At 49.4% G+C, this 20,611-nt stretch overlaps 8 protein-coding genes across 8 annotated transcripts; 5 read left to right on the forward strand and 3 right to left on the reverse strand.

The window, feature by feature from the left end:
- Nucleotides 1–271: 271 nt before the first annotated feature.
- N7498_000853 (DNA-directed DNA polymerase gamma MIP1) lies at nucleotides 272–3,774 on the forward strand (the record flags this gene model as incomplete). The annotated part of the gene is made up of 2 exons (XM_058447916.1): nucleotides 272–455; nucleotides 518–3,774. The coding sequence occupies 2 exons, from the start codon at nucleotides 272–274 to the stop codon at nucleotides 3,772–3,774; spliced, it is 3,441 nt and encodes a 1,146-aa protein (XP_058313327.1).
- A 346-nt stretch (nucleotides 3,775–4,120) lies between these two features.
- Nucleotides 4,121–6,577, reverse strand: N7498_000854 (uncharacterized protein; the record flags this gene model as incomplete). Its single annotated transcript, XM_058447917.1, has 13 exons — nucleotides 4,121–4,148; nucleotides 4,195–4,357; nucleotides 4,419–4,591; nucleotides 4,647–4,747; nucleotides 4,805–5,112; nucleotides 5,164–5,214; nucleotides 5,261–5,545; nucleotides 5,598–5,667; nucleotides 5,720–6,073; nucleotides 6,146–6,240; nucleotides 6,290–6,339; nucleotides 6,386–6,419; nucleotides 6,469–6,577. 13 exons carry the CDS (start codon nucleotides 6,575–6,577, stop codon nucleotides 4,121–4,123), a joined length of 1,821 nt encoding a protein of 606 aa, XP_058313328.1.
- A 665-nt stretch (nucleotides 6,578–7,242) lies between these two features.
- N7498_000855 (transcription factor domain-containing protein) lies at nucleotides 7,243–8,049 on the reverse strand (the record flags this gene model as incomplete). The annotated part of the gene is made up of 1 exon (XM_058447918.1): nucleotides 7,243–8,049. One exon carries the CDS (start codon nucleotides 8,047–8,049, stop codon nucleotides 7,243–7,245), a length of 807 nt encoding a protein of 268 aa, XP_058313329.1.
- Nucleotides 8,050–9,205: 1,156 nt separating this feature from the next.
- On the forward strand, nucleotides 9,206–10,942 carry N7498_000856 (S-adenosyl-L-methionine-dependent methyltransferase; the record flags this gene model as incomplete). Its single annotated transcript, XM_058447919.1, has 5 exons — nucleotides 9,206–9,313; nucleotides 9,382–9,868; nucleotides 9,944–10,323; nucleotides 10,398–10,694; nucleotides 10,748–10,942. The coding sequence occupies 5 exons, from the start codon at nucleotides 9,206–9,208 to the stop codon at nucleotides 10,940–10,942; spliced, it is 1,467 nt and encodes a 488-aa protein (XP_058313330.1).
- A 134-nt stretch (nucleotides 10,943–11,076) lies between these two features.
- Nucleotides 11,077–12,696, reverse strand: N7498_000857 (putative MFS alpha-glucoside transporter; the record flags this gene model as incomplete). Its single annotated transcript, XM_058447920.1, has 1 exon — nucleotides 11,077–12,696. The coding sequence occupies one exon, from the start codon at nucleotides 12,694–12,696 to the stop codon at nucleotides 11,077–11,079; it is 1,620 nt and encodes a 539-aa protein (XP_058313331.1).
- A 569-nt stretch (nucleotides 12,697–13,265) lies between these two features.
- Nucleotides 13,266–15,887, forward strand: N7498_000858 (polysaccharide lyase family 26 protein; the record flags this gene model as incomplete). Its single annotated transcript, XM_058447921.1, has 1 exon — nucleotides 13,266–15,887. The coding sequence occupies one exon, from the start codon at nucleotides 13,266–13,268 to the stop codon at nucleotides 15,885–15,887; it is 2,622 nt and encodes an 873-aa protein (XP_058313332.1).
- A 620-nt stretch (nucleotides 15,888–16,507) lies between these two features.
- Nucleotides 16,508–17,791, forward strand: N7498_000859 (Gfo/Idh/MocA family protein; the record flags this gene model as incomplete). Its single annotated transcript, XM_058447922.1, has 1 exon — nucleotides 16,508–17,791. The coding sequence occupies one exon, from the start codon at nucleotides 16,508–16,510 to the stop codon at nucleotides 17,789–17,791; it is 1,284 nt and encodes a 427-aa protein (XP_058313333.1).
- Nucleotides 17,792–18,707: 916 nt separating this feature from the next.
- Nucleotides 18,708–20,186, forward strand: N7498_000860 (fungal specific transcription factor domain-containing protein; the record flags this gene model as incomplete). Its single annotated transcript, XM_058447923.1, has 4 exons — nucleotides 18,708–19,005; nucleotides 19,195–19,409; nucleotides 19,460–19,742; nucleotides 19,795–20,186. 4 exons carry the CDS (start codon nucleotides 18,708–18,710, stop codon nucleotides 20,184–20,186), a joined length of 1,188 nt encoding a protein of 395 aa, XP_058313334.1.
- Nucleotides 20,187–20,611: the final 425 nt, after the last annotated feature.

Genomic DNA, 20,611 nt, shown 5'->3' on the forward strand with positions numbered 1-20,611 from the left:
GCAAATGATGAGAAAGTGAACGGCGTAAGAGGCCAAGGTGGGATAGATTGATTGCCACCGATAAGCAACCCTTTACGGAAGGCGGTCTGAATCACCCGGCAGCACATATATTCCGAAGCCGACATGACGCTCAGATGCGATAGGCAATGATATGGAAATTGCTCCTACGATTATCACTCCCCTTCGCGTTATCCGTTCAAAGTGCGCAGCCCCTGTCTGGCTGCGATCGCATGCGCTACCATGACCTGAGCCCGCGCAAATTCTTGAATATATGATGCTATCGTGGAAATCCTCCTGCACTCCTTATTCCAGGGGTGTCGTGAGGTCGGCGCGCCTGTGCCTACGACCAGCACTTCTCGTGCACGCGCAACCATGGCAATTTCCCGTGACTGGACGGACACAATGCTACTCAACAGCTGTCAACAATGAAGCCGCTCCCAAACGATCTCTTTCAGGTTTGTTTTACGCCACATTACTCTGTCACAAAAGACAATATGCATATACTAATTCCAAACAGTTCCTGCCTCCTCCAGGTTCAACGACATCGGAGTCCAGCAGCTTAGCGACTATGTTCATCCGCAAGTCTTCCCGGACAAGACCCGGACCCCCGATCCGGAGCTTGTTGCCCTGTCACGAGACCATCTCGCCCGACACGATCTCCTTGGGAAATCCCAAAGTGGTGCCGACCCGATTGCGTTCGACCTGCCACCGCTTCAGGGAAAGACATTAGACGAACATTTCTACAAGCTTGGAATGGATGCGTCCGAGCCGTACCTGACTTACGCCAAGTCATATGCTGCAGTCACCTGTCCGACCAAACCGCGCAAATGGGTTAGACGCAGTGGATGGACCAAATACTCTCCCGATGGCAACTCGGAGCCAGTGGACGCTCCTAATGAGGAGATGCTCACCTTTGACACCGAGGTGATGTACAAGGAACATCCATTTGCGGTTATGGCTTGCGCAGTGAGTCCAACTGCGTGGTATGCGTGGATATCTCCTTGGCTCCTGGGGGAATCAAAAGAGCAATGTCACCTTGTACCGTTGGGAGACCCCTCTCAACCACGCATCATTGTTGGTCATAACATAGGATACGATCGGGCTCGAGTGCTGGAGGAGTACGATATGCAACAGACTCGCAACTTTTTTGTGGATACAATGTCTCTTCATGTGGCTGTGAACGGCATGTGCTCACAGCAAAGACCGACTTGGATGCGCCACAAAAAGAACAAGGATCTCCGGGATAAGATTGCAAATGAGCATAATTCCGTGGAACTGGCTTCGCTGCTCGAGAGCAACACGCTGAGGGAAGAAGAGGAAGAGCTATGGGTAGGACGGAGCTCTGTGAACTCTTTGCGAGACGTGGCCAAATTTCACTGCGATGTCACAATTGACAAGGCACAGAGAGATTTCTTTGGCGAACTTGATCGGGAGACCCTTTTGACGAAACTCGATGAGCTTCTCGACTACTGTGCTGCTGATGTTTCCATTACGCACCGAGTCTACCGAAAAGTCTTTCCCAACTTCCTCGAGACCTGTCCGCACCCCGTCAGCTTTGGTGCTCTCCGACATCTATCCTCTGTCATCCTCCCTGTCAATCAGACTTGGCAGGAGTACCTTGCCAATGCTGAGGAAACCTACCATAAACGACTTGATGACGTGCAACGGAAGTTAGTTGAATTATGCAATGAAGCTTTGCAAGTGAAGGAGCAACCGGAGGTCTACGAAAACGACCCTTGGCTACAGCAGCTGGACTGGACTGGCCAAGAAGTAAAAATGGTGAAAGGAAAGAAGAAGGGAGACCCTCCACGCCCCGCAGCTCGACAAAAGAAACCTGGCATGCCAAAATGGTACAAGGATCTCTTCCCCACGAGTAACTCGGACATCAACCTCACTGTGCGCACTCGGATTGCGCCCATTCTGCTGAAGCTATCATGGGCTGGGCATCCTCTCATTTGGTCTGATAAGTATGGATGGACTTTTCGGGTTCCCCGTGACCAGGTCCATCAATTTGAGAATCAACCAGTGGTTCTCTGCGACATGACCGAAGAGAAGAACGAGCAGCTTCAGAATGACCGGAAGAATACATACTTCAAAATCCCGCACAAAGATGGTCCCCAAGCCAGGTGCACCAACCCTCTAGGCAAGGGTTACATGGGGTACTTTGAGCGCGGAATCTTGTCATCTCAATTCGAACTCGCCAAGGAAGCGTTGGATATGAACGCCTCCTGCTCCTATTGGATCAGTGCAAGAGATCGCATTAGGAGCCAAATGGTTGTGTACGAGGACCAGGTTCAAAAAGGCGGCCGGGTAAATGAAGAGTCCAAGAACCGGGTGGGCTTTATCTTGCCGCAGGTCATTCCCATGGGGACTATCACCCGACGTGCCGTGGAGAACACATGGCTCACTGCGAGCAATGCGAAATCGAACCGCGTTGGCTCCGAGCTGAAGGCCATGATTAAGGCGCCCCCAGGTTACGCGTTCGTGGGCGCTGATGTGGACTCTCAGGAGCTGTGGATCGCCAGTCTTGTCGGAGACGCTCCCTTCCAAATCCACGGAGGAAATGCGATTGGCTTCATGACCTTGGAAGGCTCCAAAGCCGAAGGAACTGACTTGCATTCCCGAAGTGCGCAGATTCTGGGCATTTCCCGCAACGATGCCAAGGTGTTCAACTACGGCCGTATCTATGGAGCTGGTGTCAGGTTCGCCGCTACTCTTCTTCGGCAATTCAACCCGTCCTTGACCGAGAAGCAAACCCAGCAGACCGCTGCCAACCTCTACAAGGAGACCAAGGGTACGCGCACCTCCCGTCGTCTTCTGAGCGAGACACCTTTCTGGCGTGGTGGCACGGAATCCTTTGTCTTCAATAAGCTGGAAGAGTTTGCAGACCAGGAAAGACCCAGAACCCCAGCGCTCGGTGCTGGAATTACCGAGGCGCTCATGAGGCGATTCATCAACAAGGGCAGCTTCATGACGTCTCGTATCAATTGGGCTATCCAATCATCGGGTGTCGATTATCTCCATCTGCTGATTGTTAGCATGGATTATCTCATCCGGCGATTCAACATCCACGCTCGACTGGCCATCACAGTCCACGATGAAATCCGATATCTGGTGAAGGACGAGGACAAGTACCGTGCGGCGCTGGCTCTGCAGATTGCCAATGTCTGGACACGGGCCATCTTCTCGCAGCAAGTGGGCATTGATGACCTCCCTCAATCATGCGCCTACTTCTCGGCCGTTGACATCGACCACGTTCTTCGAAAGGAGGTCGACATGGACTGTGTCACCCCTTCGCATCCTCACAAAATCCCACATGGCGAGACCTTGGATATTTCCAAGCTACTCGATATGGATCAAAAAGCTTTCCTGGATCCCTCCATTGTACCCACTTCTCAACCAACCCCGGAAAAATACTCATACACTCCGCGGGAGTCGGTCATGTCTACTCTTCAAGCATCCAATGACCCAGCTTTCATCAAGGCCCAGATCACAAAAGACGACAAAGAGCTTCGAGAAATCATTAAAGAGAAGACTCAATCCGTCACTGCCTCCAAGCCTTCTCCATCACGTTCCGCCCCAACCAAATCGCCGCGTAAATCTACAGGCTGGGCATCTGCAGAGCCCCAACGGGCAGTTCTCATGGACATGGAATCTGGACTTTACCCTGACTTCCGAACCCCACTTCGCCCTGCTTCCAGTGGAAACAAACAACCACAAGCAGGCCTCTACAACCGTGCCTCTTGGAAGCCACGACCTTCTGCTCGGGCTTAACTTGAAGAGCTTTACCTCTACCTCCCTCACTTGCTTCGCATTTCTCCTTGACTGTCTTCTATTCTCTGTATTTAATTTTCTCGTTATCTTGTTCGAATAATCGGGCGGCTGTATGTCTTATGAGGATTGATCATGGTAGAGCATTGGGACGGCGTCGAAGTGGCCACTGTGATTATAGTGTACAAACATCAAATGTACTCCAAACATCTGACTTGATATTCCTGGCTTGTTACTGGCAAGGCACTAGTGAATGTAAGAAAGCTTGACATTTTGATCGTACTATAGAACTGCACTGCACTGCTACTAAACAATTGAGCGTTGAAAATCTCAAATAAGAAGCTGGCTCTCAAACCTCTTTCCAAATCGATGGAACCCTGTAAGAATTAGCACAATGCCACTGAGATGTTGATTTTCACTTACGCGACCTCGATGACAGCGCATCTCCCACCCTGGACAACTCGCGTTGCCTCTTTGATAGTTGAATCAACTTCACTCTGCTGCATGACCGTCGCCCCCCATGCACTGCCAGCTGCCCTTGCAATACCTGGGTAATCCGGAGAGGGCTCGAACGAGATATTGAGATCTGATGTTAAATTTTCTCAGCCCTTGGTTCCTCGCTAACCAAAAGAAATTATCCCACTTACCGCGCCTGTTAGCTTTGGACGAGAGCCCATCTTTATGGACAAGCAGGGCTGACACCTTGGGTGCATTCCAGCCTCCATTATTCAAGACAACGAGCAAAAATGGAATGTCATATCGTCTGGCAATCCAGTAGACGCTTTCCATCTGAGAGAAGAGATATGTTCCATCTCCCACGCTATAATTCATTAGCATCCCGAAATGAGATACTACGAGATAGGTATCTGGCTCACATTGCGCAAATAAAGGAGTCAGGCTTCGCAAGCTTCACCCCCAAGGCTGCACCGCCTCCCCAGCCTAGACCCCCTGCACCGCTGCCAAATAGAGTACCAGGCTGCCATCTCCAATCAGTAATGCAATACATTCATTCCTTGGCGGATAGATTACGTACCTTGGTCAGATTGAGATGGTGAATGAGATGCCCCGCGTTGGTCACTGCCTCCAACACAAAGGTAGTGTTTTCTGGGACAAATTGTCTGAGTCTGGAGGTGAGATATGGAACGGTCACGATGTCTCCATCTGGAGGCGACTCGAGGCTCTGCAGACTCTGTCGCCAGCTTGCATGGCGAGCTGTGCGTGCGTCAAATTCTGAAGTGTAGTGGCTCTTGTCGACATTCTGGCTATCCAAGTAGGTGTTCAGTTGTTTCAGTGCAATTCCGCAATTCACTTTCAGTCTCCGGATGGCTTTAATGGAGAAAACTGTTTCTTAATTAGCAGAGTATTCGAGTGTTATTTGATCGCGTCGCGTACGTGGCATTTGCTGCTTCAGCGGATCGACATCGAGATGGAAGATTTTCGTTCCTGAATTGTCAGCAGATACTACAAAGGCACAAGCAAGGAATCATACCCTTTTTAGGTTCACCTGCAGTTGGGATCCAAGGTACGTCACAGTCCATAACGAGGATTACATCGGCCTCCAGGACATCCGGATGGGTAGTGACGGTGACACCTCGATAAGCTTCATGGTCACTACGGATACAAACATCGGATCCAACCATTTCCACGACGCTGATGGGTAGTTTGTCACCAAGTTCTTCTAGTAAAGCTGGAGCTTGCAGATTTCGACCGAGATAACCAGTGATGACGAGTGGTCTCTTTGCGCTCATGAGAGCTTTTGCGATCAATTCAACCTCTGTTTATGTCAGTGCCATTGAGAGGTGACCAGAGGAGCATATAAGGCTTACCTGGCTCGGGCAACGCACTTGGTGCCATTGGGCTCAGAAGTTCTTCTTCGAGCCACTTTCTTTCCACTTTCTAGAACAAACGGCTTGTCAGGACAGTCTCGCAAGTGGTGGTCACTACCTACCTCTTCAAGAACCTCTCGCGCAGCCATGAGGTATGCTGGTCCTTTGGGGTCAGACATGGTAAGTTCCAGAGCGCGATTAACTAGTTGTTTGATATTGCGGCCGCTTTTGACTTCCCCGGAATATCTGCAATATTGACGGAGAATCGCAGCCTGGTCAGGCACATCTTGAAGCCAATGAATGAACCTGCCATTGTCAGTACTGGTTTTGGCTCCTATATTGGTTTTCGTACTCGGTTCTCGATCCCAGAAGCTCTCCTCTTTGAGTGAAGGGACTAAGGCCGGCAAAGCATAGAACGGGCACTCTGCTAATAGAAGCGTTGTGTATCGATTGGCCCATAGCCAGGGTACCACAGTCTACGTGGACCAGAACACATTGCTAGACTTGATTCAGTATAATACGACGCACTTCAGCCGCGATCATCATACCGGGATGCCGGTGACCTGAGCGTACCCCAACGCTGCCGACAGGGCAACTAGCTCCGAGGGACAAGTGATGATATTGGGGAATTTGTCCAACTTTCCTAGATGATGATAAGCATCAGTCAATATAAGAGATTTTGAACAACAGACCTTGCTTCGCCTTAACCATGGCTTCGAGCATGGCAGGGTGGTCGCTTCCACTTCGTTCCGTTAGACAGACCATCTGGTTGTTCAAGGGGAACATACAGATTGACAAAGCAGTGAGTGACCCCGGCCTCAGCTAGAATTCCCATTAGATAGAATATTAACACTTCCAGGAGATGAATTACCCAAGGCTTCAAAAAAGGCTTCGGCTGCCGAGGTCAATTCGCCATTCTTCGTTACCTCGTCCTCGTAGCGGGCTCGCTTGGCAGACCTTTCACCATTTTTTCGAGTCATCTTGAGGCTAAATTCACAGTGATAATGAAACGAGGAAAGATAAATGAGGAAATGGAAATGAGGCACAGGAACGTTTAAAACAGGCGAGCTCGAGGGAGGAGTAGATGGGAATAGAGCCGGGATCCCCGTGAACCAACCATTTCCTTCCCCGCTCCCCGCATCCTGCTGTGGAACCTCGTGCTCTGTTGAAGTTCGGGATCTCCGCGATTGGCTCTTCCTGTGGGATTGGCTTTGCCATCGGTTCTTCACGCGCCTGCGATGTCGGAGAATCCTCTCATGGTTTTATGAGCTCTGAAAATCGAGTAGCCAGGTTGATCTACTTACGATATCTTAGCATTCTTACGCAAAATAATCCAAAAATGGCGTCGATACGATATTCAGTTTGTAGCTTTAAGTCTATAACCGATCGGCCCGACTAAATACCCTGAATCTGCTGTGCCAGGCTGGCGCTGGTCACCAGGAAATCCAGCAAGCTGTTTTCGACTCTGTTGTTCGGAAAAATGTGTTCCTCTTACCAGGAACCTATTTCTGGTCGACGGGTGAAGTGCCGGAAACAAGATGTTCTCCCTCGGATGATCTCATGGAATCGGGGAGAGGGATTGGAGAGGCGCTAAAAGAAGAGTTCCAGTGAAAGAAAAAAAATAGTTGGAAGATAGGTATAGATGCTATCCCATACACGGCGTGATTTGTTCTCTCTTCATGAACTCTTGGATCCCAAAAGGGCCATAATATCTTTCATCTTCCCGGGCGGCTTCCCACAATCTGACCAAGACTGAGATGGAAACGGCGCAGCCACGAACTTTGTCCTCGATGCCGAGAATCATCGATACATAATCTTCCTGCTCCGTTTGAGATGTAATACACGACCCAATATGGGCAAGAGGCCAGAGTAACATTGCCCATGCCATACTGGATGATGATATTTGTTTCAAGAGCAGGTTCGCTTCGCATAAGCTAGCGTCAACTTGCCTCTTAATGTATGGTTTGGGGATTCCAGGGCCGTTGAGGGCACATTGAAGAGTGATAATGAGCGCCATTTGTGTGAAAAGGGCTGCCGTTATTTCATCTTTGTCCGGTGCTGGCCAGGCATACGTTCTGGTATCCACTGGTTCTGGCACCTCCCATGACAAGATTTCTTGCTCAATAGTGTGAAACTCCTCGATAATACCCGGGTCGAGATGCCTGGGGTAAGTCTCAGTAGCTCTTCTCGCAAAAGTAGCAATCCGTGGGATCATTTCGAATAAGGCATGTGCACAGGAGGAAGATCGATCATGGTAGTATGACGACAGATCCAGGAAATGACTCGTCGAGCCATTGGAATCAAGTCCGAAGTAGTGGTTCACGACATGAATGAACATATATTGTTCTGCGATAAAGCATGCGCAATGTTCATCGACCGTGGTCAGAAGGTTGTTGTGCGAGACCAACAGAGTGGAGCATGGCAACATGTGTCGCATCACTGCGCCTTCCATGTTTCCGTCGATGACCTAAAGCAGTTTATCCTGATGTCAGCGAGATGCACTAATGGAGTATTGAGGATGACCCAAAATAACTATACCTCGTAATTACAAAGAACTAAGAGCAATATGACGATCTCCAGCGGGTCCCTTCTCAGCCCATTCCCAAATTCCGTAATCATGTATTTCACTGCTCGCAGTACGATCCCATAGTGTGAAAGAGCTATAGTATGTGATTGTGGATCATCATAAGACAGATGTGAAGCACTTATGGCAAGGGCAACATTGAGAAATCCGTCATGTTGGTGAGCCAGCGGTAACAAGTACGCGACGAACGGGTTTCTCGGACCATTCTTCACCACGAGTCGTTTCACAGATCTTTCAATGTAATGATGGAGAAGTCTCTGCTCATCTGGTCTCCCCTGGAGTCGAGGCCAATGTGAGGGTGCATAGATCGGACTAGAGAACAGGAGCTGACATGACGGGGTGACGCGCCGAGCACGGTTTGCGTGATCGGCTCCCACGGAGCCCGATGGAATGTAGTCGATCGTCCTTGCTGGGCCGGGCCAAGAACAAAGTAAATGATTTCGCACACATCCGCCACAAATAGGCTTCTGCTCATCGCATTTTGTATGGCGTGTGCGACAGCTCAGGCATCCGGATTTCGTTCTCTTGGAACTTCTGGTGTAAAGACGGAAGCATCCCTCGTCATGAGCGGTTTTAAAATCTAGCACCCCATGCATTGTAGTCTCCAGCCATTCCTTGTGCGGTGGAGAGGCGAGACGACGAGAAGGAAGATGGCAATGTCGGAATTGCCAGGACCCATGCTTCGCCAGTGCATGGACCCACAGATAAGGTCGGCTCTCCTTTTTCGGTATAGCGTCTCTATCCCAGTCGGGAAACAGAGATGCACGTCCTTCGAGAGCTTCCTCGATATCCTCTCATCTATGCAGCTTCCCAGACTCGGTCCACATAAACTTGAAACATTGAAGATGAACTCCCATTTTTTCACACATGCTAAGTGGATCATTCCCGAATGATGCACAATGGCTGGGATTTTTCCCCCACATATAAATATCAGCCTTCACTCGAGGTTGCTCCATATGGTGGTGAAAATCTCATATCTCTACAAAGGTTAAGTTAAGCTACCGAATCGCTAGCTCGTCCCTTCATGATGCCTCAGAAACATCCCGAGTCCCCTCCTTTCTTCGACTTCATCGTGACCCCGGAAGCTTCACAGAGCTCACCCAAGGAAAACTACGGAGTTCGAACAACCACCGTGAGAAATTCCTTAGTCCGGTTTTAACTGCAACTGAGAGCATTCTAACGAGTTATGCAAAACCACAGTCCCCTGCAATCAAGAATGCCCCTCTACCCGCGGACGGCGCCGGTAACAATTCGTGGTCCAATGCCCTACTCTTTTTCCTGCTGATATCCATTCCATGGCTCATATCTTTTCAACTGGGTGGCGGCCTCTACTTCATACTCGTGGCAACATGTACCGCTATCCCGATACTCATGGCATTCTGGACCACCTTTTCTTCCACGTCCCCACGCATGAATGAAAAGGCAAGGTTCCCAGGTCGGCCAGTGGAATATTATCTCAATTTTCGCACGGATGGAGATCGAGCGAAATATCGGGGCAAGAGAAAGATTCCTATTGAGGTATTTTATGAAAAGTACTTTCGGGGCGATGTGATGTTCAAAAATGGGGATTGTCTGGAGAATCTGGAGTACCGGCACGATTGGGCAAACTTCAGCTTCTCCTGGGGAGTTTTTAAGCACTTTCTGTTTGGATTTGTCCCGGAACTAATCGTGCACTCTCGCTCACAAGGTATGTATCGATCTTGATTTGGTCTCTGCCACATCATCAAGGCCAAGGTAAATTCATATGGCTGATTAAGTACAGACGAGGAGCAGGTCAGCGGCACCTATGATCGCGGCGACGACTTTTACGCATGGTTCTTAGGTCCTCGCATGATATACACCTCCGGACTGATCGGCGATGTCACCAAAGAAGAATCTCTGGAGCAGCTACAGGACAATAAGTTGACGGTAGTATGCGAGAAGATCGATCTGCAGCCAGGTGATACTATGCTGGATATTGGGTGTGGCTGGGGAACCTTGGCAACCTTTGCGAGCGTTCATTACAAGGCACATGTCACTGGGGTTACACTGGGTCGCAACCAGACCAAATGGGGGAATTCTTCCCTTGAAAGTGCTGGAATTCCGCAATCCCAAAGTCGAATCTTTCGCATGGACTATCGGGATTCCCCACGAATTCCGGGGGTTACAAAAAGATAACGAGCCTCGAGATGTCAGAACACGTTGGTGTTCGTCACTTCCGTGGATTTATAAAACAGGTTCATGATATGCTGGACGATGATGGAGTTTTCTATTTGCAGTATTCTGGGCTTCGGAAATACTGGCAATACGAGGATCTTATCTGGGGGTTGTTCATGAACAAATATGTTTTCCCAGGCGCCGATGCAAGTACGCCCCTCGGATGGGTTGTTGATCAGCTCGAAGGAGCTGGTTTTGAAATCAAAAGCGTCGACACTGTTGGAGTGCACTATTCGGCAACGTTGTGGCGGTGGTATCGTAATTGGTTCGCCAATCGGGAGAATGTGGAAGCGAAGTATGGAGCAAAGTGGTATCGGGTAAGCATGACCTTATTCAATGATTTAATGATATAGTCCTAACAAGCTCGTAGATCTGGGAGATTTTCCTCTCTTGGTCTACCATTGTTTCCCGCCAAGGGAGTGCAACGTGCTACCAGATTGTTCTGGTCAAGAACATCAATTCGACTCACCGAGTGGACGGAGTTCCTAGCCAATTTGCAATCACCGGCGCAATCAGGTCGGCGGTTGAGAAAATTGGCAAGATTCCTAGTGCCTTCCTGTCGTAGGGGAGAAAAAGACCCGAGTGAATTAGTGCTACTTTGTAGGAAATGACAAGACAGTGTTGGGATAGAGTTAATTGCAAGGTATAAAGAAACTAATTTAGTTTGCAAGCTCCACCATGAAGGATAAAATAGGAATTTCATTCTGGGAAAACAGACTCAGTGCCAATATCAACCTTGGCCTTTTCAAAATCGCGAGCCTTTACCTCATTCTTGAACAAAATATCCATTTCAGCAAAGGTCCGGTTCTTGGTCTCAGGAAGACGGAAGTATGCCCAGATCAGACCTAGCCCCATAATACCGCCATAGAAGAAACCAGACTTGGCTCCCCAGTTCCAAGACTCCTTTTGCATCATATGCGGGACCAGTTGACCATACACGAGAACGGCCACGTTGTAAACTGCGCGAGCGAGCACAACGCTTTTGTTGCGAAGATAGTTTGAAGGGATCTCGGTGACGATAGTGTAGATGATTGGACCGATTGTGATGAAGAAGACAAAATATTCAACCAACAGTATGCTACCAATTCCGTATCCAATGTTTGGATGCGTGGCTATACTTGGGATTCCCATAAAGCCAATGATAAATGTCGTGACAGTCATGAATGCCGTGCCGTTGAGCAACAAAGTGCGACGACCTACTTTGGGAACCAAGTACCAAGCGACAAAAACACCAACGACTGCCAGTGCATACTCCCCCATACCGAAGTCGAACGAAGCTGCTGATGGAAGACCCGCTTGCTCCAGAAAATAAACGATGAAGGCAACGAGAGGAGCACAAAGTTCCTGGATAAGGTAGGTGAAAACAGCAATCTCTGTTCGACGCAGGTTGACGCCTTTGAACAAGTCCCAGTAGCTGCTGGAGGTTTTCATCTCGTTCTCAATCTTGACTGTTTGCTCCATCATGGCGACGGTGTCGGCAATCTCATCTTCGGAGCTATCCTTGGACCGTAATCGTTGCAGCACCTTTGCAGTATCTGAAATGCGCCCTTTGCGGACAAGCCACCATGGTGATTCTGGTGCAAGGAAAATACCGATGGCGAGAGGAATTGGTAGTGCCCACTGCAAGGCAAATGGAATTCGATAGGCCCACTGGCCATCCGATGACAAAAAGGCACGAAGAACACCGGTACCGAGCAGATAGCCAATACTCCAACACAAAGATACCAGCATAGTGAGATAAGGACGCAGAACGTTCGGGCAGACCTCGGCAGCGTATGTAGTCGTCAGGGTCTGGAAGACACCCCACGGAATCCCCAGGAGAATTTCAGCTCCCAAGTACATGTAGATGCTTGTGGCGAAGAATTGCAGGAAAACGAAAGCCATCATGAGAAAGAGACAGCCTATCATAACATAGCGATATCCGATGGCGTCCGCCAAAATTCCATTGAGGAGTAAACCAATAATCTCGCCGGCATTGACTCCATTGCCCACGGCCGACTGAAGGTTGGCTGGTACCTGGTATGATCCATCACTCTGAAGCTCTCCGTATCGTTTTTGGAAGGCGGGAAAAGCGAAGAATCCACTGACGAACGCGTGGTCTAATCCCTCCATAATCAGGGCCGAGCTGAACCAAATGGACCAGAACACTGCTCTGGGATATTTGCGGATACCTTCACGCAAACTCATTTCATGTTCCTCCTTGGTGGCTCTTTGGGCACCTTTCAAAATATCGCTTCCTGAAACATACTGCTCTTCACCCTTCTCGCCGACTACCGTTGTGGTCGTGCGGTCGGCGATATCTTCTTGGTGCTCCGCCATCTTGTGATAGACCTTTGAATGGACGAGAAAACAGATGAAATTGACAAAGGCGTTAGGGCTATGGGTTTATCCACCAAGCTTCATTGTGTGGAAGCTGAGCACTTGGATTCCCCTTTGTATCGGTCCCACAGGAGCTCCGCTTCCCCAGAATGTGGGGATAAACTTTCTGTGGTTAACAACGGATTGGTCTGTCTCCGCAATTCAACCGGAACTGCGAGCCAGTGAGGCGCCGAAAGAAGGATATCTCCATGCTGATCCGGGATTGAATAGGCCGAGCCATAGCTATATGAACGGGCAGAGACTGCGGGGAGAAGCCCATGCGTTCGTGTACTTGGTAGTTGGCGAAAAATGGAGGCTTTTTGTTGGTGGAATTGTAGTGATGGCTGACTTTCGCTTTGAACTCCGCTCCTCCATGGCGTGATGCACCGCGTATAACTATCGACCTTTGAGCGGGTTCAACACCCCGCCAAGGTCATCTGTCCCCTGCCACCGCTTGGCTTTCTTGTCCCGTATTGCCTGCCCAAACTTGGAGGTCCGACCACTCAAAGATTGCAATTCGTCTTGGCAAAATGAAGAGGAATCTGCGCTGGCTTAGTGGGAATGGCCCCCACGTCCCGTCGGATGGTGTTTCCTTTGGGATGCCATGGCCACGGGGAGTGCATCAGCCAGGCCAGGCCTTTGTTATCGAGGGCGACCACGGGGAATGGCCTATTGACTCGCGTGAACTTGCATATTGGGCTGATGGCTCTCTCAAATGTACGGCTCACTCAATCAGCGGCGATATCGGGCACAGCAAGGAATATGTGGTCAAAGCCATTCCCAGGCAGGGAAGGCCAACGGGAGTTAGAGTCCAGAGTGTTGGCGCTTCCCTTTCAGTCTCTTCACGGCAAGGATTAAATCTCAGATTCGGGCCGACGGGAAGTTCGTCATTGCTTGAAAGACTGGAGATTGATGGAAATACTGTTTGCTCCGCTGCCACAATCGTTGCATCCATCAATGGAACTGAACACAAAACCCGTGTCAAGGCCGTGGAAATCGAGAATCAAACATTCAGCAGGGTCGTTGTTAAGGTTACTGGGGCTGTGGATGCAGGGAAATCTGAAAACCGTCTTCCTTTTCATGTGCGATTCTATGTGCATTCAGACTCGCCGTCCGTGAAAATAATCCACTCGTTTGTACATGACCTGGACCCCCATGAGCCACTCACCTCGCTCGGTCTGCGATTCGCCATTCCGCTAGAGCACACAGAGCTCTACAACCGACATATTTGTCTTGGCGGGTCAGAGGGAGGTGTTCTGAAAGAGGAGGTGAAAGGTTTATCTGGATTAAGGTATGGCCCAACAGTGCAAAACAGAATCTATCAAACGGCAGGACGGATTGTCACTCTACGAGAGGAGGAGTGGACGAGAATAAATCTGGCCGAGGGTCTATCCTACATTCCTTCGTGGGACTCTTACTCGCTTTCTCAGCTCTCTTCTGATGGCTTCACCATCAAGAAACGAACCAAGCCAGGTTGCTCCTGGGTCAAAGTCATCGGTGGTGGGCGGGCAGATGGAACTGCGTACGTCGGATCTGCCCAGCATGGTGGACTGGCAGTTGGCATGTCCGACTTTTGGGAGCGCTATCCAACCCAGATCGACCTGGACAACATGACCTCGGAGGCCGGTATTATAACTGTATGGCTATACTCACCTTTAGCCGAGCCATTGGAAACGGCACCTTACCACGATGGCCTTGGCTTGGACACCTACCCAAAGCAATTAAAGGCTCTGAACGTGACATACGAGGATTTTGAACCCGCGTTTGTGACAGCAAACGGTATCGGAAGAACAAATCAACTCTATTTGAAGCCATTTCGCCAGACCCCTTCCAACCAGGAGCTCAGTGCCTTCTCGTCACTCGTTCGCGATCCGCCACGCCTGGTTGCAACTTCAGCGCATATGCACGCCGCGAATGCCTTTCACGGATGTTGGGCTCCTGATTTCCAGACTAAAACCCTTGGTTCAACTTCCAAGGCAGCTGATATTGAGAAGAACCTGGACCTGCTATTCAACTATTACCATGATCAGGTTGAACAGAATCGATGGTACGGATTCTGGGACCATGGGGATGTTCAACACACGTACGATTCCTATCGACATGCATGGAGATACGATGTTGGTGGTTTTGCATGGGACAACTGCGAATTATCTACAGACCTTTGGCTTTGGCTCTATTTTCTACACACTGAACGGGCAGATGTATTCAAGATGGCCGAAGCCATGACGAGACATACCGGTGACGTGGATGTATATCACATTGGAAGATTTAAAGGATTTGGGACCCGGCATGGTGTTCAGCATTTCAGCGACAGTTCCAAGCAGCTTCGAATCTCCAATGTTCTCTACCGTCGTATCTACTTTTATCTCACCGGAGACGAACACACTGGAGACTTAATTTCTGAGCTTCAAGGCTGTCAACACTCCCTCTTGGTACTGGATTCTCATCGCAAGGTGCAGCAACATGCAGGAATTCCTGAAGGTTTCGCGATGACGAACATCGGTCTGGATTGCGGCCCTCTTATTGCGGCCTGGTTAACAGCGTGGGAAGGTCGGAGTGAGGGCTGGGAGCAATGCAAAGACCTTCTCATCAACCTTCTAGACGGAATTGCGGGCCTGAAACATGGGATTGGAAACAATGCCATTCTGTTTAATCCAACCAGTGGTGAAGTACGAGAATGTCCTCCTCCAACGCCAGAATGGGCAATCTCACACCTTTCTATGCTGTTTGGCTTCCCCGAAATCCTCGCTGAATTATTCCACTATGCGTGGAAAGAGTATCCTTTAATGATGGAGAAATTCATGAAAGTGTGGTTAGCTTATTGCCGGGCATACAACGGCGGTCCGAAGGTACAACGCGAAGAATTCGGCTTCGAATTCCCTTCTCATGCAATATGGAGACAGAGCCATTCAACTCTTACTGCTTTTGCAGCAGTTGAGTCAAATGATGAGCACCTTGCACATACCGCTTGGGACCAATTCTTTAATACAGATGGTTACACGGTACGACAAGATTGGAGTATATTGCAGACGTCGCCTCCGGATTATTTCAGTAACGGCGAGGAGGCTCGATGGGTAAGCACGAATGAGACTGCTCGCTACGGTGTCTCTGCGATCTTTAACCTTGCCAACATTGGCAAATACCTATCTTAGCCAAAATAGAATTGTTACAAATGATTGCAAATGATTGCAAATAAATATCAGGAATCTTAGACATAGATATCTTACAGGTATGTACTTTGGGACTTCTTAAAATGAGAGTAGGCGGTGGTATATTTCCTAAGGTTACTATGGATCAGCCTAGTGCTCATGGGTGTTTTCGTTAACCCCAACAGTTGGAAGGGCCCCGTCTTGACAAAACATCCGGAAGGAAACTCACCGACAGCTTCAACTGGGCGGCAGTCTCGGGTCACAATGACCCGCAGTCCCCAGCATGCCTTCAAAGAGGGGGTTTAAAACGGTAGTGAGATGGGGATAGGGATGCTCTTTACATAGATTCGCGTGGGGTAAGCACCCTCTGGGGGCCTCAGCACGAGACCAAGCTTTTCTATTGACGGAAAAACTCAATCTTGGAAGCTGCAGAGACCTCCCCGGCGTTCTCGCCGGGGAGGTCTCTTTTTGGTTGGTGAGGGGTTAACTCGCTGATCAGCAAACAAAAGATAGATTCAAAGAACCTTGTCCACTTCTTCTTGATTGAATATCCAGACACACAATACTCTCTTTCGTTTTGGCTTCTTTGTGGCTGTCCAATTATTTTGGCAGTATTTATTGATATGGCTCCAACAAGATACGCCGTCGTAGGCACCGGAGGCCGCGCCGCCTTCTTTTACAGTGCCATAGTCCGCGATTTCAAAGATACCGCTACTCTTGTCGCCTTTTGCGACACAAACCAGACGCGGATGGATGTCGCCAATGGCCGAGTACAAAAGCTAGGAATGTCGCAACTGCCAACATACAAAGCCGCCGACTTCGATCGTATGGTTGAGGAAACGAAGCCCGACACCATAATCGTGACTACGATTGATCGAGCACATCACACCTACATCGTCCGGGCTATGGAACTTGGCTGCAATGTGCTCAGTGAAAAGCCGATGACAGTGGATGAACAGAAATGCCAAACGATCCTTGATGTCGTAAAGGCCACCAATCGTCAATTACGCGTCGCTTTCAACTACCGATACGCACCCCACAACACTAAAGTCCGTGAACTTCTGATGGACGGTGCCATTGGCAAAGTTACCTCTGTTCATTTTGAATGGATGCTCAACACCAGACACGGCGCGGACTACTTCCGCCGTTGGCATCGGGATAAACGCAACAGTGGCGGATTGCTCGTTCACAAGTCCACTCATCACTTTGACTTGGTCAACTTCTGGCTGGGTAGCAAGCCCACTACTGTATTTGCACAGGGTGACTTGAAGTTCTATGGTAAAGAGAATGCTGAACTTCGTGGCGAGACCAAGTTCTATTCCCGAGCCCATGGCAGTCCCGCCGCCGCCAACGATCCGTTTGCTCTACACATGGAAGAACACACACAGCTTAAGGCCATGTATCTCGACGCGGAGCATGAAGATGGCTACTACCGTGACCAGAGCGTTTTTGGGGATGGCATTAACATCGAAGACACAATGGGTGCGCTGGTGAGCTATCAGTCCGGTGCAATCTTGACATACAGCTTGGTCGCCTACTGCCCTTGGGAAGGATTCCGGGTCTGTTTTAATGGCACCGGTGGTCGACTGGAGATGGATGTACTCGAGGAATCATATGTCAATGCAGGTGGAGAACAGGGGAAGGAAGGCGCCGTGGCACACACGAAAATTACGGTACATCCTATGTTTGCGCCACCTTATGAGGTGCCGGTTGTTGAGGGAGAAGGTGGCCATGGCGGTGGAGATCCCGTGCTACTCAACGATCTCTTTGGAGCTCCTGTGCCAGACAGACTGAATCGCGCTGCATCACATGTTGATGGGGCTATGTCCATTTTAACGGGGATTGCAGCAAATAAGGCAATTCGTACAGGGCAAGTGGTGCAGGTGAAAGACTTGGTACAGTTCTGACAACACCGAACAATAGACGATCGATTCTTAAATTAAATCATCACTGCAACATATTAATTGGAACCTTTTAATTTTCCTGTGATTTTGACAACCTAGCAAACTTGGAAAGGTTTCAGGCTATGGATTATTCGTGGATCCCCAAGTTCATCTCGGGGAAATCCCGAACCACCAGAATGTATGACTAATGGAGGCGCGCTTGGGTGGACTTAGCCTAAACATCCACTAGAAGCCGACAAACAACATGTCGGGATCGCCGAGCCAAGGGCCTCATGCGCCAGTTGGGGCTCGTAGGAAGACCACAGAGGCCTGTGGCCCCTGTCGAGCTCGAAAATTAAAAGTAAGTCGCCCAAAGGTCAAGTGCTCATGAGAAATGCCGTACCGGACCACGAGTACTCATATCTATCCATGAATCAAGTGTGATGGACTCCTGCCATGTCAAACTTGCGAGAGAAGCAAGGCTCAGTGCTCCTATGATCCATCTACAGCGGCTCACAGAGTGACTAGGTAGGTGACAGAGGAAGTCGTTTTCATGAACTAATTGGGATCTAGTGGGCTCGATATCATCAACGCCAGGGTGTTGGAGTTAGAGCGTGCAGTCTTTGGGGAAAGAACCTATCAGCCTAGAGTTTCTACAAACTCAGCAGGTGCGTGTATTGACTTCTAAGTCTGAAATTCGAAGCTAACACTCTGAAAAGATACCACGCCGAGATCGACCCTGGGTCAGGCTGGAGTGGATGTGTTTGAAGATAGCACTGGGTCTTTGGCATTTTACGGTCCCACATCGACATTTAACATCCTGCGATCACAAGATCCCCACATCTCTCGCGCAGCGAACTTCGATGGTGGCCGCGAAAGGCCCCCAAAAAGACGAAAAGGGGCTGGGCACTCCCCGGAAGACATCTACTCCTCGAGTGACATGACTAGCACGAGTGGATGGACCTTCAAGGAAAGCCTGGCAAAGACGCATATAGACTGCTTTTTTGACAAGATCTCTGATATTATCCCGGTACTGGATGATCCAGCTTTCCAGTCTGCCTACTATCGGTTTTCGAACCCTGGGAATGCATCACTTTCCGAATCACAGAACCCTCGATCCCGTCAACGCCAGTGTCTCATCTATTCTGTTCTAGCCTTGGGTGCTCTTTACTCAGAGACTGACCGCAGCGGTCCAGAGTGGGCTACCAAATATTTTGCCAAGGCGCAGGGTCTTCTAGGTCACTTGTTTGGAGAGAATTGCTTGGAATTAGTACAGGCTGCTATGCTCATGGTATGATGATCATTCTGAGTCCTATTTTTCAAAACAAGCTGACCACTCAAAGGCTATTTATGCTCACCGACGGGCTGATCCTAACTGTATGATTGTCATTGAGGTGTCAACTTCCCGGCTAACATCCCTTTAGTAGCATATAACTACCTAGGAATCGCGATTCGAATGGCCTATTCCATTGGAATCAACGACAACATCAATCCACCCGAGCGGCCTTTCATTGATCGCGAAGCGGCATTCAGAACCTGGTGGACTATTTATAGCCTGGAATCGGATCTATGTCTTGAGTACGGGAGACCGCTCAGTATTCGCGAGACCGATGCCAAAGCGTCTTATCCTCTAGAAAATCCAGTGAGTCTGTTCGAGTGAGAGAAAAGCAACCCTCGCTTATCAAAAAGCAGGATCCCAAGGCAGAAATGGCCAGTAAGGTCACATTCATCGTCGTAATGGCCAAATTCGCGAGAATCGCTCGCAAAGTCATCGACTTGGCATCGAATATTAGCGAGAGGACAGCTGCCCTACAGTCCTTTGTGGGCCGAATGATGAACCTCCAAGCTGAACTCATGACTTGGAGAGGAGAGCTTCCTGCACATTTAGCTCCCAAAGATACTACAACCGCCGAAGGCTTCCAAGCGCGGGGCCAGGTCTCTTGGGTGCAGCATCAGTGCTGTGATATTGAACTAAGTCAGTCACTCTTTACCATTGTCATAATTGAAGGGGTCTCACATTCTGATAGGGTTCAATCATGTGATGCTCGTCATGCACCGACCTTTCTTTGCATATGCAAGCTTCTCCACGCCATTCTACTCGTCTGCCATGGCCAAGGGTGTCTGTATCGGTGCTGCCCGTGAAACCATTCTGCTTGTTCACAAATTACTGGAGTACCCCGAAAATCAGTGGACATGCTACTCTCATCGAGTCCTCGCTGCCATGCTTGTGGTCATCACAAGTATTTTTGACAGCTCCGGAGAAGAAAGAGCTACCTTGTTGGAACTATGTTCCAAGAGCCTGGAGATATTTCGACGCATGCGTTCCGGTTGTCCAGCTAAACCAGTCGCTTTGGTTGAGGATGTGTTGACCCAATTATCGCCCGGAATGTGGCAGGCAGAAGCACTGGTGGAGACCTGACTGGTGTCAGAACAAGTTCAACAATTAGCAGGAAATGACGTATGCGGAGATCCTCTGTCATGGCTCTTATTGTAGCTTCAGGCGTCGAGTGTTTGTATTTATAACCTGCCTCCTTGTCCGGGACAAAATGCTTCTCAATTCCCGAGGCAGCAGCAGCCTCTGCCAGAAGTTGCACTCAGCAGGTGTTTTCCAACAGAATGAACAAGTGAGCAGCTTCATCGACCGTTCTCCCCGTCGTCAAAAGATTTTCAGATGTATAGATACCAAGTTCCTGCTTCTGTGCATCTGATATACCAAGCTTTGGATGCTTCGAGATAGGAACTTTGGGCGAAAGGGGGATATATTTGATTTTTTCCCCTGAGGTTACTCCGGGTGCTCGGAGGAGGAATGCTGCGATCTGAGAGAGGAAAATGGGTGGGTAATAA

Source organism: Penicillium cinerascens (assembly GCF_028974065.1).
Source record: "Penicillium cinerascens strain IBT 15544 chromosome Unknown contig_16_segment0_segment0, whole genome shotgun sequence".
NCBI lineage: Eukaryota > Fungi > Ascomycota > Eurotiomycetes > Eurotiales > Aspergillaceae > Penicillium > Penicillium cinerascens.